This window comes from Antechinus flavipes, chromosome 1, assembly GCF_016432865.1.
Source record: "Antechinus flavipes isolate AdamAnt ecotype Samford, QLD, Australia chromosome 1, AdamAnt_v2, whole genome shotgun sequence".
In the NCBI taxonomy this organism is placed as follows: Eukaryota; Metazoa; Chordata; class Mammalia; order Dasyuromorphia; family Dasyuridae; genus Antechinus; species Antechinus flavipes.
In genome coordinates, this window is record NC_067398.1 from 214404304 (window position 1) to 214420740 (window position 16437).

The 16437-nt window shown below is 36.4% G+C and overlaps 1 protein-coding gene across 1 annotated transcript in view; it reads left to right on the forward strand.

Moving 5' to 3' along the window:
• The window catches only part of PAX5 (paired box 5), a 314686-nt gene that overhangs the window by 83854 nt on the left and 214395 nt on the right, over window positions 1-16437 (forward strand). Inside the window, exon 5 of the mRNA XM_051996111.1 lies at window positions 2174-2349. Within this exon, the coding sequence (XP_051852071.1) occupies window positions 2174-2349 (176 nt within the window). The remainder of the gene's footprint in view (window positions 1-2173; window positions 2350-16437) is intronic.

Sequence of the window (16437 nt, forward strand, 5' to 3'; positions counted from 1 at the left end):
GAGACTAATTTCTTCAAAGAAACAGACCATTTGTCTTTTGAAGGTAGAATACTCTGAGTGTGATGGGAAAGAGAAATACACGGAGTAGAGAGGCACTTTGCTGAACCATTGCTAAAAATATGAACAACCAAGAGATAGGGCCATTGGATATGTTCTTGGGCTTCTTGGGCCCATCTAGGTTAAAGATTATAAACTGAGATTCTAATATCCAGGGAATAAACATAAGGTATGGCTCAAAAATCATGTGACTTATTTTAAATATACTTTCTAGAACTTATCCAATTAAATGTTGTCCCTTTCAAAACTGTTCCTCTAGGTGACTACACATTTGTGTTAAATTATGTTGTCATTGTTGAAAATAATTTTGAAATGACCCTCAGAGTAATTACACATGTTCTAATGTCATTTGACTTAATTTTTTGATATCTGTCAAAAATTATTTAAAGTCTAATGAGTAAGATGGTGAAGCTTGGAAACTTTTTTTTAAGTTAAAAAAAGTATGAGTATAAAGTCATGAGAATTATTTTCTTGCTGTGACTTCTTGCTCCTAAAGACAATTCCAAAAGGTAGTCTCCAGAAATGTTTTGGAGAAAGTCAGTGTCACTATTCATGTAGCATTATAGTACAAGTTATAAGAAACATGTGATCTGCTGATAACATCCTTGTCATTCTTGTTTTCTTACATTTATCTTTTTGTAGCTAAATAAATGATGGAAATACAAATAAATTGCTATTCTTTTTGTCTTCTACATCATATTTGGAATAATTTAATATTTAACATTTTCATGATTATGGGGAAAATTTCTCAGAAATGCTGGTGTTGAAACTTTTTTCCTCAATGTGCATTGCAAATGTCTCTCCATTTCTCTCTTCATTTCTTTGTCTCTGTCTCTTTGTCTTGTATCTCTCTTTCTCTGTCTCTGTCTCTCTGTCTTGTATCTCTCTTTCTCTGTCTCTGTCTCTTTCTCTCTCTCTTTTTCTCTGTCTCTCTGTCTCTCTCCTCCCTCCTCATACACATTGCATCTTCAGTAGAATGTAAATTCCTTGAGGATAGAGACATGTCATTTTTTGTCTTTTTGTTCTTAAAACAAAACAATATTTAACAAATGCTTTCTCCTTCCAATTGAATTCTTCAGTATATCCTAGGATTTTCTGAAGGTCTTACCTAGGATTATCTTACATGTCAGAGTCAGGATTTGAAATCAAGTTTTCCTGAATCTAAACACAATCACTGTCTTCACCATGCTGTACTACCCCTGACATTTGCAGGTTAATATTTACAGCTCTCTTTTTATAATGATTTATAGCTTAAAAACCAGTTTGTTTCATATGTATCCCTAACTCCTCAAAATTCCAGTGTTTTTTCTCTTTTATTTACTAAACTTGCCTTATATGTATTTATTTTCATGTTGTCTCCTCCATTAGATTGTAAGCTCCTTGAGAGCAGAGAGGTATCCCCAGTGCTTAGCAAAAATGTCTGGTTCATAGTAGACATTGAATTGAATTGAAAGAAGTGAGTATTGCAAATATTAGCTGCTTTATTTTTACAAATGAAGAAACTAAGACTCAGAGAAGTTAAGGGACAATCAACATCATAGAATGAGTATTTGTTGAATATTCATTGGAAATAGTTTGTGACTATAGTGGTTCCACTGATATTTATACTATATCACAATCTTTAGCATTTGTTCTCTTTTTAAAACCTTAGAAATTACTTCTCAATTAGAAAGTATAAGAATATGAGATAGTTGTTGTTTTTTTTCCCCCCCAGAGGCAATTGGGTTAAAGTGACTTGCTCAGGATCACACAGCCAGAAAGTGTTAAGTGTCTGAGATTAGATATGAACTCAGGTTCTCCTGACTTCAGAGCTGGTATTGTATCCACTGTATCATCTAGCTGCCCCAATATTCTTTAGTTTTCTGTTGTTAAGTTGTTACAGTGATGTAGATAGCTTAAGAATCAGAAGTCTCAGGTTCTATTCCAGATTCTGGCGTGAAGAACTTGGTCAAGTGATTTTAACTTTTCTGGGACTCAGTTTCTTCCTTTGTAAAATGAGTAATTCAGTCTAAATGATCTTTAGGGTTGTTCTAATATTTTATGTTTTTAATATATCCTGCTTTGGGTACTTATGGCATCTATTTAGCCTTTTGTTTATTTTTTTCCCCCTTCAAAGGTATTCAGGAGTCTCCAGTACCAAATGGCCATTCCCTCCCAGGCAGAGATTTTCTTCGGAAACAGATGCGGGGAGACCTTTTTACCCAGCAACAATTAGAAGTATTGGATCGAGTCTTTGAGAGACAACATTATTCTGACATATTTACAACCACTGAACCCATCAAACCAGAACAGGTACTATTATTAATTCTCGTGGAACTCCTTGTGAATTTTTATTATTTTAAAATATACATATATTCTCTACTGGTTGCTTTTTTTTTTTTTTACTTTGGGAAGTGTCAAGAAATTACTGTTTAAGTTCTCATTAGTAGAAGATGAGGGAAAATCTCTGAAAAGTGTTTTCTTTCTCAAAAAAATAACGTTCATAACAAAGGGAAAATCATTGTTTGTGGGGCAAGCTCTCTACTTCCATGTGCTTAAGTAGAAAAATTCCTCAGGATTTGAGATTTTGGCTCTACTGCTTTCTCTCTGTTTCCAATGCTAATGAAAGTGAGTGACTGATTTTGTTTCTTGAATTCTCTTGGGATATTTGTTGAGTAGTCTCATGCTGTCTGTGTTCCTGGAGATGAGGAGGTAAAGCTATCTTGGGAAGTTATGGTATGGCCAGTTAGTTTATTTTATATGTCACATAAGCATCAGAATCCAGAAGTTCAGTTTCTCAGACCCATTCTCGGATTTGTTGCAGAAGGTTCAAGTGGAAGAGTTAATCCTTTTTCTGAGAACACTAGAAGGGTATTAAGCCAAGCTCATCTCATTAGTTAAGCAAAAAGACCTTTTTGAGTGTTGTTTTTAACAAGAGTGGCCTGAAGAAATGGATAAGAATCGGAATGTAAAGATGCTTTTGGTTTACTTGAAAGGATATGTAGGGTCTGGGAAGTGATAAGGAGCATACTTGCTTATTAGAGGAGAATTACTGATAAATATACAGTAATACCTAATATTTGTAACGTTTCATAGTTTTCAAAGTGTTTCTATATCCACTATCTCCTTTGATATTCACAATAACCTGCAAGGCAGTCAGTCAGTAAGTAAGTATTTGTTAAATACCTACTATGTATTATATACTGAGGATACAAAGAAAGGGAAAAAAACAGTTTTGGTTCTCAAGAAGCTCATAGTGCAATGGAGGAGCCAACCTTTGAACAACTATGTACAAATAAGATATAGAAAGGATAAACTGAAAGTGTTCAACATAGGGAAGCCACCAATGTGAAGTGGTATTGGGAAAAGGCTTCTTGTAGGAACATGAAGGAATGGATCCATGGAAGCCAGTAAGTAGACATGAGTAAGAAAAGAATTTCTGGCATAGAGGATAGCCAGAGAAAATGCCCAGAGTCAGAGGATGTTTTATTGAAATAATAAGTCCAATATTTTCATGTCACAGAAAATGTAAAGAAGAGTTAAGATGTGAGAATACTAGAAAGCTAGGAGGGAGCCAGGTGACAAGAGGCATTGAATGTCACACAAGGGATTTTCTAGTTAACCTTCAGGTGATCGGAATGGAATTAATGAAATGGAAGGGAGTGACATGGGCTGACTACAAATTTAGGGAGATCATTTTGACAGCTGAGTAGAGGATGGAGTACAGTGGAGAGAGACTTGGGGCAGGCAGACCAACCAGTAGGCTGTTATAGTAATCCAGGCATGAGATGGTGAGGTCTGTATCAAGGAGAAGGGGCAGATCAGCAGTTATCTTCCTGTTTAGAGATGAGAAAGATGGGACTCAAGTGGGTTATTAAATTGCTTAACAAAAGTCATATGGCTAGTTAGCTTCATGACTAGGGCTAGATCTGAGGTCTTCCAGCTCTAGCATAATACAGTTCCCATACCGCTGTTCTATGTATCTCATATTGAATAATGATAGCAGTATCATGTACTTGGATAATGTTTACCTTTTTATAGTGCTTTAATTTCTATTGTTGCCTGATTATTTCTAATCTTAGAGTTCACAACAAAAACCGATTGGAAAAAAGTCATCTGTGAATCAGACTGGAAATGGAGTCTTCTCTAGTAAACTCAAATAGATGTTAAAAATAGGAACACAAATGACACACATTATAGAATTTGGTTCAGAGTAAAAAAGAAGCTAATAACAATGAAGTCTCTGACCTAGATATTTCGGGGATCATGACATGTAGTGGCTCCCTCCCCGTGCTGATTCCAGTTTCTCCTAGCCTTAGGAAATAATTTCTCAAGTTGCTTTGGTTGAAAATATTCATCATGGGTGATCTGTACATATATCTATTTCCAAAATTTTGTAACACTTTACATATAACCCTCTTGTGGCAAGCTTGTCCTAGGCTGGTTTTGAGACATATATGGTCACCAGATCTGTGTCTGAAGCCTTTCCATCTTGGTAGTATCTGTTGGAGTTGGAATTTTGAGTTTTACTAGTATATAGCTTTGAGGATGTAGGGTCACTTCTATACCATGAACAATGACTTTGCAATGACTTAGAGGAAACAAGAGCTACAAGAAATGAAATAAAACAGGAAACTCATAAGTATCTGAGACAGGATTTAAACTCTTGTCTTCCTGTCTCTTAAACCAGAATCTATTCACGAGGTGACTTAGCTGCCCCCAGCCTTTAGCTTCAAATCTGTTACATTCTCATATATGACTATATGATCTGTGAAAAATGTACCTTCAGGAGTCAAGAGATAAACTACCAGATTTGTTAGAGAATAGGTATCCTAGAATTTAGGAGGGAAAAAATGAAGCCCAATAACTTCATTTTCAAGATGAAAAAACTGAGATCCAGAGGGGAAATGTCAGAGTCATCACAAACAAAGTGTAGTTGGAGCTTTGACCAGGTCACCAGTGTGAGGAAATGCTGCCTTCTTGGGCAACCAAGACTCAATTTAAAGTGAGGCTTCCATTGGCCCCTGCTGATGCTGGGCCTTTCTCTCAGGGCCTGCCTTTCCTCAGTAAGAGTATGGGCTAAGCTTTAAATAATAAAAACAATAATAATAATTAGCATTTGCTTAGCCCTTTTAAGATTTGCAAAGTGTTTTAGAAATGGGAAAAGGAAGGAGAAGGGGAAAATCATTTATTAAGCATCTACTGTGTACTAGGCATTATGATAGGGGCTTTATGGATATTATTTCATTTTATCTTCCCAACAATTCCATGAGATAGATGCTATTATTATTCTCATTTTATAGATGAGGAAACTGAGGTAGATGAAGTTAAGTGATTTGCCCAGTTAGTAAATGTCTGAGGTTGGATTTGAACTCAAGTCTTCTTAATTCTTATTCTAGTATGTAGAGTTGCCTACAGTAGAGGTGTCAAACATGCCCTTCCTAAGACCAACCAGATTAAAATATTCTTGAGAAATAGTTTATCAACTCTTTTGGACCCCATTTGTTGTTTGTCCTTTGTTCTCAAAGAGCACCATGACATTGAGGTGATGCTGTGAGATGCAGGTGAATTGGATTTAAACGAAGGAGGCTTGGGCAAAGTCACCTTCCTCACTTTCCCCTGCAGAGCCATCTGGTCCAGTGGCAAGATAAAAACCAAGACAACTGGAAATGTCCCTGTTTATTTTCAAAACACATGTGTAGATTGTTTTCAACATTCACCCTTGCAAAACCTTGTGTTCCAAAGTTTTTTTCTCACTTCCTTGACCCTCACCCTCTTCCTAGACTTCAGTAATCCAATATATGTTAAACACATGCAATTCTTCTATATACATATTTCCACAATTATCTTGCTACACAAGAAAAATCAGATCAAAAGGGAAAAAAAATGAGAAAGAAAACAAAATACAAGCAAACAACAACAAAAAGAGTGAAAATGCCATGTTGTGGATCACTCTCAGGTCCCATAGTCCTTTCTCCCAGTGCAGATGGCTTTCTCCATCACAATACCATGGGACTGGACTGAATCACCTCATCAGTTAATTGATCATTGTGTAATCTTGTTATCATCTTGTACAATGTTCCCTTGGTTCTACTCACTTCACTTAGCACCAGTTCATGTAAGTCTCTCCAGGCCTTTCTGAAATCATGCTGCTGATCATTTCTTACAGAACAAAAATATTCCGTAACATTCATATACCATCACTTATTCAGCCATTCCCCAACTAATGGGCATCCACTCAGTTTCCATTTTCTAGCCACTACAAACAGAGCTGCCACAAACATTTTGCACTTGTCCAAAGTCCTTTTCCCTTTTTTGTGATCTCATTGGGATACAGGCCTAAGAGACACTTCTGGACCAAAGGGTATATGGCCCTATTTTCTTAGCAAAGATATTGGAGTGGTTTGACATTTCCTTCTCCAGCTCGTTTTACAGATGAGGAAACTGGCAAACAGGAGTAAGTGACTTGCCCAAGATCAGACAGCTAGGAAGTGTCTGAGATCAGATTTGAACTCAGTAAGATGAGTTTTCGTGACTGTAGGCTCAGCCCTGTGCCAATTAGCTGCCCCAATAAAATACAACATAAATAATATTAATCTATTTTTCTGTTTTCTACATTAATATACTGCTCATGTATTTCTGTTTGAGGTCGATACTACTGATCTATAGGATGAGATGTTCCTTCTCCTGAGCCTACTTCTATTCAAATTGACTCTACTTTCCACCTTTTCCTTCCCCCTCCCAACTTGTCCCATACACCAGAATTCCTGGTTAGGGTTCTGGGGAAGTGATTTGTCCAAGATACAGGGACTCCAACTTCAAATCTTGCCTTCTCTCCACTCTTCCTACCACACTACCTCTCTTGAGCTAAGTAGATGCTTAGCAATCAGTTTGATCACCCCTGAAGACATTATACTTTGTGAAGGTTTCTCCAGTGTCCTTCCCAATGAGGCAGATGGTCCTGATGGACCAGCCTGATTTTGATGGTCAGGCCCAAAGCTTGGGCCTGAGCCTGAACTCTAAACAGCACAATGACTGACTCAGCATTTTTTCAGTTAATCTGATTCACCTTCTTGTAATGTGCAGTAATTAGGAGGGATGAAAGGTGAGGAGGGGCTAGAGAATCACTGTGTGCACATGGGCACTGGACTATGAATGACATACCCTTGTTTCCTGCTAGGCAATAACTTTTGACAAATGATGGCTTTGACAATATGGCTGTATTATTTGAAGGGGAAAAGATATTCAAGGGTATTCAAGGGGAGTCTGACTAGCAATTAATCCCATTGAATCTTGAAAGATGGATATTCAGAAGTGGCAATTATTTGTAAGTACCATATCTGCTTTGTGGGTCAAAAAGGGATGTATGTATGCTTGTAGGCATTCATGCTTGTATCTTCTGTTGTTGTTCAGGTATGTCTGACTCTCTGTGACCCAATTTGGGGTTTTCTTGGCAGAGACACTGGAATGGTTTGCCATTTCCTTCTCCAGTTTGTTTTACAGAGGAGGAAACTAAGGCAAACAGGGTTAAATGACTTGCCCCAGAGCCAGTCATAGTGTTAGTGTTTTTCTTCCTTCCTTCCCCTCACCCTCTTCCCTAGATTTCAGTAATCCCATATATGTTAAAGATATGCAATTCTTCTATATATATATATATATTTCCACAATTATCATGCTACACAAGAAAAATCAGATCAAAAAGGAAAAAAAAATGAGAAAGAAAATAAAATGCAAGCAAACAACAACAAAAAGAGTGAAAAAGCTATGTTGTGGATCACTCTCAGTTCCCACAGTGCTCTCTCCAAGTGCAGATTGCTCTTTCCATCACAAGACCATGGGACTGGACTGAAGTAAATGTTTGAGGTCAGATTTGTACTTAGAAAGATGAATCAGTCTGACCCTAGGCCCAGCACTCTGTGCAATATGGTACCACATGCCTTTATCTATCAGTCTACTGGAATGAACCTGTAGAGTGGACTTCTTGTGTAGAAACTCTATCTTGTGATTTATGTGTAACATCATAAGATCCTAGAACTTAAATCTAGATGGGACCTCACAGAACATCTTGTCCAGATCCCTAATTTTACAGATGAGGAAACTGAAGCTCAGAGAAATGATTAAATTTAAATGATTACCTATTACATGGGTAGTAAGTGGCAGAATTGGCATTCCTACTTGGGTCCAAGAGTTGCCTGGGACACTGAGAGCTTAAGTAACTTACTTACCCCTAGTCATACAACTAGTATGTTCAGGGACATTTTGAAGCTCAAATGGGATTTCCAGCTAAATCATTTTTGCAAACCATAAAGCTCTATATTAATGATATTATCATTATCATCCTACAAACACTAGTTTTCTAGTCTGATGATGACTTCATTTACTGGATTTCTATTGAACTCAAGCAATATTTATAGGGCAATCCAGGGGTGTGCTGGTGAAATGTTTAACAACTGGGTTCTTTGGAATGTATACACACACTTTTAAGTTTAATCTGCATTATTAACAGTTTCTTGAGTCTAGACAATCAATGAAACAATAAACCACTCCTGATTTTGTAGCTCCAGTTAGAACTAATTCTAGCACCCTCTTAATATGTGTCAGAAGGTGACTTGAACTCTGAACTTTCTGCCTCCAAGACTTAATCCATTATGCTGCGAAAGGGGGAGAAGTATGAATAACTGTCGAATTGACAATATGATGTCTTTTGTGATGAATGACACAATTTTTTGACTGTGTCTGCAACAAAATGAGAGAGAGAAAACCATTTGGGATATGATTTGCTTATTGCTCACCCTTTTCCCTTCCAAATTTCTTGCCTGTTTGACTGAATTAACCATTGGTTTGGATACTTGCTAAAATTGCATGACATCTAAGCATACTCCTGGTCTCTATGAATCCTAAGCAGTCATATCCAAACACACACACATACATACACACACACACACACACACACACACACACACACACTCCTTACCCTATCAGAAATAAGAACTAAAATAAGATAATCCAGCCTCATATTTGTTCATTGCTTCTTTGTTATCATTATCACATTTCCATTACATCCAATATACAGTTCTGGCTTCTGAACATTAACTTCTGGGTTTGGATCTATATGTTCTGAGAACAAAAGAGAAATAATTGAATGGGACATATGAGGATGCACGAGGTGTGAATTAATGGAGACGTATTCTCAAGGAAATTAAATATTTCCTTTAAAATATTATTGAAAAAGCAATTCCTTTTTTTCTCTGTTGAAGTAGGTAAAAATAACCTTGGAGGAGGATACTTTTTTTTTAAAGAGAGCTGTTGGGGTTATTACTATTATCTTCTTGTTTTTTTAAACAGCAGAATCTATTTGAGCAAAACTCCCTTTGATTCTGTCTGTAGTTTTATTGGTGGAAGCAAAAAAAAACCTCCTAAATCCAGCCCAAGAAAGCCCATCAACAGAGAAAATCCTTCCCATATTTACTCTCAGTAGACTATTAAACAACACCAGGCGATTAATTTGGCTTTTGAGTCTTCTCTAAAGCCCATAAAAGCGCACAGTTGTCAAATGGAGTTCATTTTAATTTCCTTTCAATCACAGTAAATTATTCAGGTGATAAATCAGCTGGGGCAGCCTCCTGGCTGTAATAGAAACCCTAATTCCTGGCTAATTATCCAGCCCATTGCTGCCAACAGATCAATACCACCACAAAATGGAAAGGGCTAAGGGCCTGCAATTGGGCAGGGAGACAGAAAGACAGCTGGGAATAGTAACATGCAGATGACCTCCCTTGAAGTTCAAAGGTCATAGGAGGTTAAACTGGGAAAAGGCTTGTGCCCCTTTGGAGGAGAAAAAAAAAAGGAAAAGCTTCCTACTTTCCTAAGATAATTTTTAAAAATTGTAGTATTTTCTCCAGGTGAGTTGAGCATCACAGCATGTCAAATTCCAGCATCAGTATTCTTTCTATATACAGTGGAGGGGCTATTTCCAGCACAGAAGATAACTCATTTGTGCTTCTTAATTTCCTTCTAGGACAAAAGTGAAAGAACAGTACTAAACTGGATAGGACAAAACCTTGAAGCTTGGTTCAATTCAATTTCATGCACCAAATATTTATTAAATATTATTCAGTCTTTGGGTAGGGTTTATGTTTAGGGGAGATAAGTAGGAAGAATGGAGCGACAGAAGTATGGATTTTGAACTAGGATCCCTTGGTCTTAATCTTTCCTCTTACACTTGCTAGCTCTGTGATCCTGGACAAAGTCCCTAACCTCGTCAAGACTCAGTTTCCTCATCTGGAAAATGGAGACAATAAGAACTGTAATACCTGCCCCACAGGGTTATTGTCAAGCTTATATTTTGAAAACTTCAAATAAATAATAGGCAGTATTTTAGGTACTGTAGTAGACCTAAGAATATATTCTAATGGGGGCGATGTCCTTCAGTCTCTAAAAAAGATAAAAAATGACATCATTATGTTGGAGTCAAGGTGTGGGGTGTCCAATAAAGTATGACTGATCAGACCAATATGAGGCTGGAAGGCTCTATCATAGGTAGACTATGGGGAGAAAGCGGTGATGAATTTATATATATATATATAACTTTCAATAGTATTTTTCCAATTACATGTAAAGATAGTTTACAACATTTATTTTTGTAAAATTTTGAAATCCAAATTTTTTCTCTATTTTAACTCCCCCGCCAGCCCAAGACAGCAAGCAATCTGATATAGGTTTTACTTATACAATCATTTTAAATATATTTCCATGTTAGTCTTGTTACAAAATAAACAAACAAGCTGAAAATAGTGTGCTTTGATTCACATTCAACCTTCGTAGTTCTCTCTATATATTCAGATGGCATTTTTCATCCCAAGTCTACTGAAATTGCCTCGAATCACCGCATTGTTGAAAAGAGCCAAACCCATCACAGCTAATTATCACATAGTCTTCTTGTTATTGTGTACAATGTTCACCTGGTTCTGTTTACTTCACTTAGCATCAATTCATATAAATCTTTGCAAGCTTTTCTGAAATCAGCCTTTTTGCATACTATTTTGGAAAATTTAAAGCACTATAAATGTTATATTATTTGGGAAAATATATTAAATGTAAAAGATAGATGCAGGCAGAGTTATGAGAGATTTGAGGAGGGAAAGGCTACTTTCAGTTGTAAGAGGGAGGAAGCATCAAGAAATGATTTAAAGATCTTGAAGAAAGGCAGTATAGAGCTTCTGTTCAAACCTGGTTTGTGTTCAAATCCTTCCTTTGACACTTACTTCTTGTGGGATCTTAATCAATTCATTTAACTAATTTGGACTTCTGTCTACTCTATCCATGACATCATCTAGTTACCGCTAGAAAACCACACATGTTTACTTATTTCTTTTTATTATCACATCAATATTTTAAAATCAATTAGGAACTGCATTTTAATCTGCTCCAGGCCATACTTGGGAGTGTTGTTGACCGACTACTTGTCCCCACTGGGTAGAATGTTTGGTACAACACTCCCAAGTATGGTCTGAACCAGATTTAGAACTCTGAAAATTTAAATAAGGTTCACATAGTAAGGTTGTCAGTGATGGGATTTAAACACAAACTTTCCTGGCTTTGAGACTTCTTTTCACTTTACTCTTCTATACTGTCATAGTGGTAATAATCTGCTAATATTAATAGCTCTTAAATTTAAATGGTGGCTGTGGTTTTGAAGGCAAGGAATCAGAAGTTATTATGAAGGGATTTTTTGTCTGTGATTCTAAATTTGGATGCTAAAAATACTTATAAATCATTAACATTTTGCCTCTGTAGTCCCTTCCCCAATCATCATTTCTAGGTTTGCAAAAGCTCACCTCAGTCAGATGAAATTGTTACCTTTTGTTCTTGGATGTCTTGAGTCTCGAGATGTGTCCCCTCCTTTCTGGTGAGCACTCAGGTTCATTAGCTGTGGACCCAACTTCCAGACTTTGGGGGCTTTTAGCTTGCAAGTGGGGGACGACATTTCTTGACAGGACTAGAATGTGTAGTCCAATTATTTTTAGAGCTCTTGGAAACAGTGCAGTAATGTTATCATGGCTCAGTAGGAGTCAATAATTTCAGCCGTCATTGTCTCAAATGAACAAAATGACTTTTGGTCGATACCAGCCAGCCACAAAAATAACTTGTGATCTTTACTGTAGCAAAGTACACTGGGCATTATTTATACATGGTCTGTTATAACAGGGCACTTAGTGTTTAATCCTCATTGCTTAAATTAGTGACTGAAGGATCTGTACTAGCAATTCTGTCCTCTAAGGGAAACATCCTTATCATATAGTATGTGCTATTGCAGAATCATGCTGGCATAAATAGATAGAGTACTGGCCTTGGAGTTGGGAAAATCTGGGTTCCATTCCATTCCTTAGACACACATTGGCTGTATGACCTTGGGCTAGCTATTCTTAGTCCTTGTCCCACTGGCTCAGCATAGTCTGTACTACCCACCATATTGTTTTGATAGCCCAAGGTCCCATTAGATAGATTGGAACCCATGTGGAGCTCACTCATGCAGAAAGCAGGCTGTTCACATTATTTCTTAGAAGTCAATCTTTGTTGCCTCCAGTAGAACCTCTCCCAGCACCAAATGGAGATTTCACCCCTTTGCTTCTAGACCATGACCCTAAAATGCGAAAGTTGGCTTTATGGAATCTGTCTAGCCCAGAAGCTTGAATAACTCTAAGAATCCAGGACATTCTTGTTTAAAGCAATGACTAAGTGCCAGAAAGAGAAAAAAGATGGTAGGATTTTCAGTAAACATGGAGGGAATCTGAGATGCTACTGTTATGGCTATATTTAAAAAACAAAAAAAACAAAAACCTCCAAACTGTGGAATGGAGCCGGCAAAAAGGAATGGAAAAAAGCCAAAGATCAGATTCTTTTTTTCCCAATCTCCCTAACACTTCATAAAAAGACATTCTCCTTTACCTTCCATAAAAAAAGTTTCCTTTCTTTGGCTCGGTTTCCTCATTTGTAAAATGTAATAAAAAAAATGTTGTGAGGATAGGTTAAGATAGTGCATGTTACATTTGTGAAGCCTTTGTTGTAACCTCAAAGTATTCTCTTAATGTTGACTACTTGACATTAGAAATCTGACAGCCTTCCTTTTTCTCATAAGTTCAATAACAAAGCATCTTCTTTTTAAGAGGTAATCTTATTTGTTTTCTGTAAAAATTTTAGGAGAATTTTCCGCAACAGTAAAATAAAGAGGCTGGGCTAAATTATCTCTAAGAGACCCTATAGCTTTGATCCTCTATGAATTCTTGATTCTAAATATGAATTCGTTTTTGGATATCATCCCTGTTTTCCTCCATACTCATGTTCCTATTCTCAGGATTAGAACCTTCATTTTAACAAACAAAAACATCTAAGCATCAGTACCATCATTGTGTGACATTGGATGTGATATTCTTCCCTCAAAGTTCCCTGCCTCCCTACCAAAAGTAAGAAGATATATTGCATTATCTGCTTTTCTGGGATCATTACAGTTTGTTTCCATTTACTCAAAGTTCGGCAAGCCAATGTCTTTCTGTCTTTCTATCTCTGTCTCTCTTTTTCTGTTTCTGTGTCTATCTATCATCTCTCTCTCTCTCTCTCTCTCTCTCTCTCTCTCTCTCTCTCTCTCTCTCTCTCTCTCTCTCTCTCTCTTTCTCTCTCTCTCTCTCTCTCTCTCTCTCTCTCTCTCTCTCTCTCTCTCTCTCTCTCTCTCTCTTTCTTTTTCTGTGCATGTATGTGGGGAGGTAAGGGAATCAATCAATAAATTCTCAGTAAGCATCTACTATGTACCAGGCATTGTGCTTATGCTCTAGAAATATATATAAAAAGGCAAGGAACTCGAGGAGACAACATGCAAACAAATGTATTCAAAGCAAGCTATATACAGGATAAATAAGAAATATAAAAGAAGGAAGAACAATGGAATTAAGAGGGGTTAGGACTTCCTGTAGAAGATGGGATTTTATTGGGACTTAAAGGAAGCTAGGTTAGTTACTAATTACTTATAATCCTTTCTCCTGACCTAAGCATGTACTTTTGTCAATAAGTGAATTTAGTACAAGGCAATTTTAAGAAAAATTGTGAATTTTCCAAGAGTTGGGTGTCTCTTTTGATGACATGTCATTCTGGTTAATGTCAGGAGATTATATTTGCACATGCCCTTCAACAAAGGGTCAAGACATATGGCATTATATCAATGTATGAGCATGTCTTTCCATGCTTTTCTGTATTCATCATGTTTTTTATTTCTTGAAACAATCTTTTCATTCTTGTACAATTTATTTAGCCATTCCTTAATCAATGGACATCTTTGTTTCCAGTTCTTTGCAACAACAAAAAAGTTCTGTCATCAATATTTTGGTATATATGGAACATTTCTTTTTATCAGTGACCTCCATGAGATATATGCCTAACAAAGGCTTTGATCATTTTAACCACTTTTTTGCATAATATTCCCAATTACTTTCCAGATAATTATACTAATTCACAGCTCTACCAATAATTTATTTCACATCTATAGTCCCCACATTTGCAATGAAGGGAGGGAGATACATTTTTTTCAAGATTTATCCTAATAATTATATTTGATATACACATGTGTATTTTATATATATATATACATATATATCTTATTTATTTTTTGTTCTTTATATTTACATTGCTGCAATCAGTGTTAAAATGTTTCCCTAGTTCTTATTACTTAATTCTGCATCAGTTCATTTAAGTCTTTCTGTGCTTTTCTGTATTATTATTATTATTTAGATCAAGTCTCCCAATTTCCCCCAGGTTAGAAATCCAGGGATACTGCTCATGGGTCTTATTCCCTTTCTGATAGGAATAGAAGCTTTTACCTAATTTATTTTGACCTGGGCTGGTTTGTCTCACCTTAGGCAATCTGGTAACCATCTTTCCTGATCCTGGGGGCTCATCATTTTAATATCTAGCTTAGTTTGTATCCCTGATCTACATTGCCTACTTCAGTTTAGAATTTCTGAGCTCAAAAGATCTGGAAGTCTCAGCATCTGGGCTTACAAACATGTACTGCTATGTCTAACTTTTCTGAATTCTTCAAATTCACCATTTGTTACAGTGCAGTAAAATCCCAATAGATCTATGCATCTTGATTATTTTAGCCTTTCCCCAACTGCTAGAAATTTAGCTTCTAGTTCTTCTTAAATGCCATTAAAAAAAAAAAAAGATGAATAGTACAAAGAGAAGTGATTTTGCAAAGACACGCTATGTCAGAGTCAGGTGTCCTGACTTCCAGGCCAGAACACCATGTTTGCTTCTCTCTCTCTCTCTCTCTCTCTCTCTCTCTCTCTCTCTCTCTCTCTTTCTCTCTCTCTCTCTCCCTCTCTCTTACTCTCTCTTTCTCTCCTTCCCCCCCTCTCCTTCTCTCCCTCTCTCCCTCCCTTCCTCTCTCTGACTCTGTTTCTCTGTCTCTTTCTCTCTTACTCTGTTTCTGTCTCTGTCTTTGTCTCTCTTTCCCTCTTCTCCTCTCCATTCCCATTCTTCATCCCCATTCCTTGAGTATTCAAAAACAAAACAGAAGTTCACATCATAGAGGCATTTATTGATTCTTTTCTATGTCTTGGATATAAAACAAAATAGTAAGAATTTATGGGATAATATTATATCATATGGCATGGCTCCACAGTTTTATAGCAAAATGTTGACAATGGGTTAGGGGAAGCAATGACATTAAACATATTTTGTAATTTATTTACCAGTATTTTGAATATCTTTGGAAGCTCATGTTGAGGACATGGATTAGAAAGAATCTAAGTGGCAAGGAAGTTTGGAGAGTTGATAGGTTTAATTCCAATTAGAATGTTAATGTGACAGATTTCTCTCGTGGTGGGTTGTCAATTGTTGGAACTCTGCCAAACCAACACTTTCCAAGGCTTGTGATGATATCACAACTTTCCTTGCTAAAGAATACAAAAAGTAGAGCAATATAAAATTCAGAAGAAAGAATCCATTAAAATAATTCTAAAATCACTTTTAGACTATTTTGTCTGAGGCATGAAGAAAGTTTCCTCACATGCTAACAATCTCAAGTTACTTTCTATAACTTAAAAACATTAAATCAAAGATTCTTTAACCTGATACTACTCTCATTTCATTTAGTTCCTTTTCAACTTTGCCCCAGACATCATGTAGGGTTGATATGTGATGGTTATTGTTTTCTGTGTTTTACTCAAACATCTTTCATTTTAGGCAAATGGGAAATGGTTTGGGTGGTAATTGGGTTGAAAAGTAAAGCACAGAATAATATAACTTTGGGTAGATTTAGTCAAACTGAAGAGTTACTGATTTAAAAAAAATTTTTAAATAATAAAAATTTAAAATTTAATTTAATTTTTAACTTTTTATTGTTTAGTC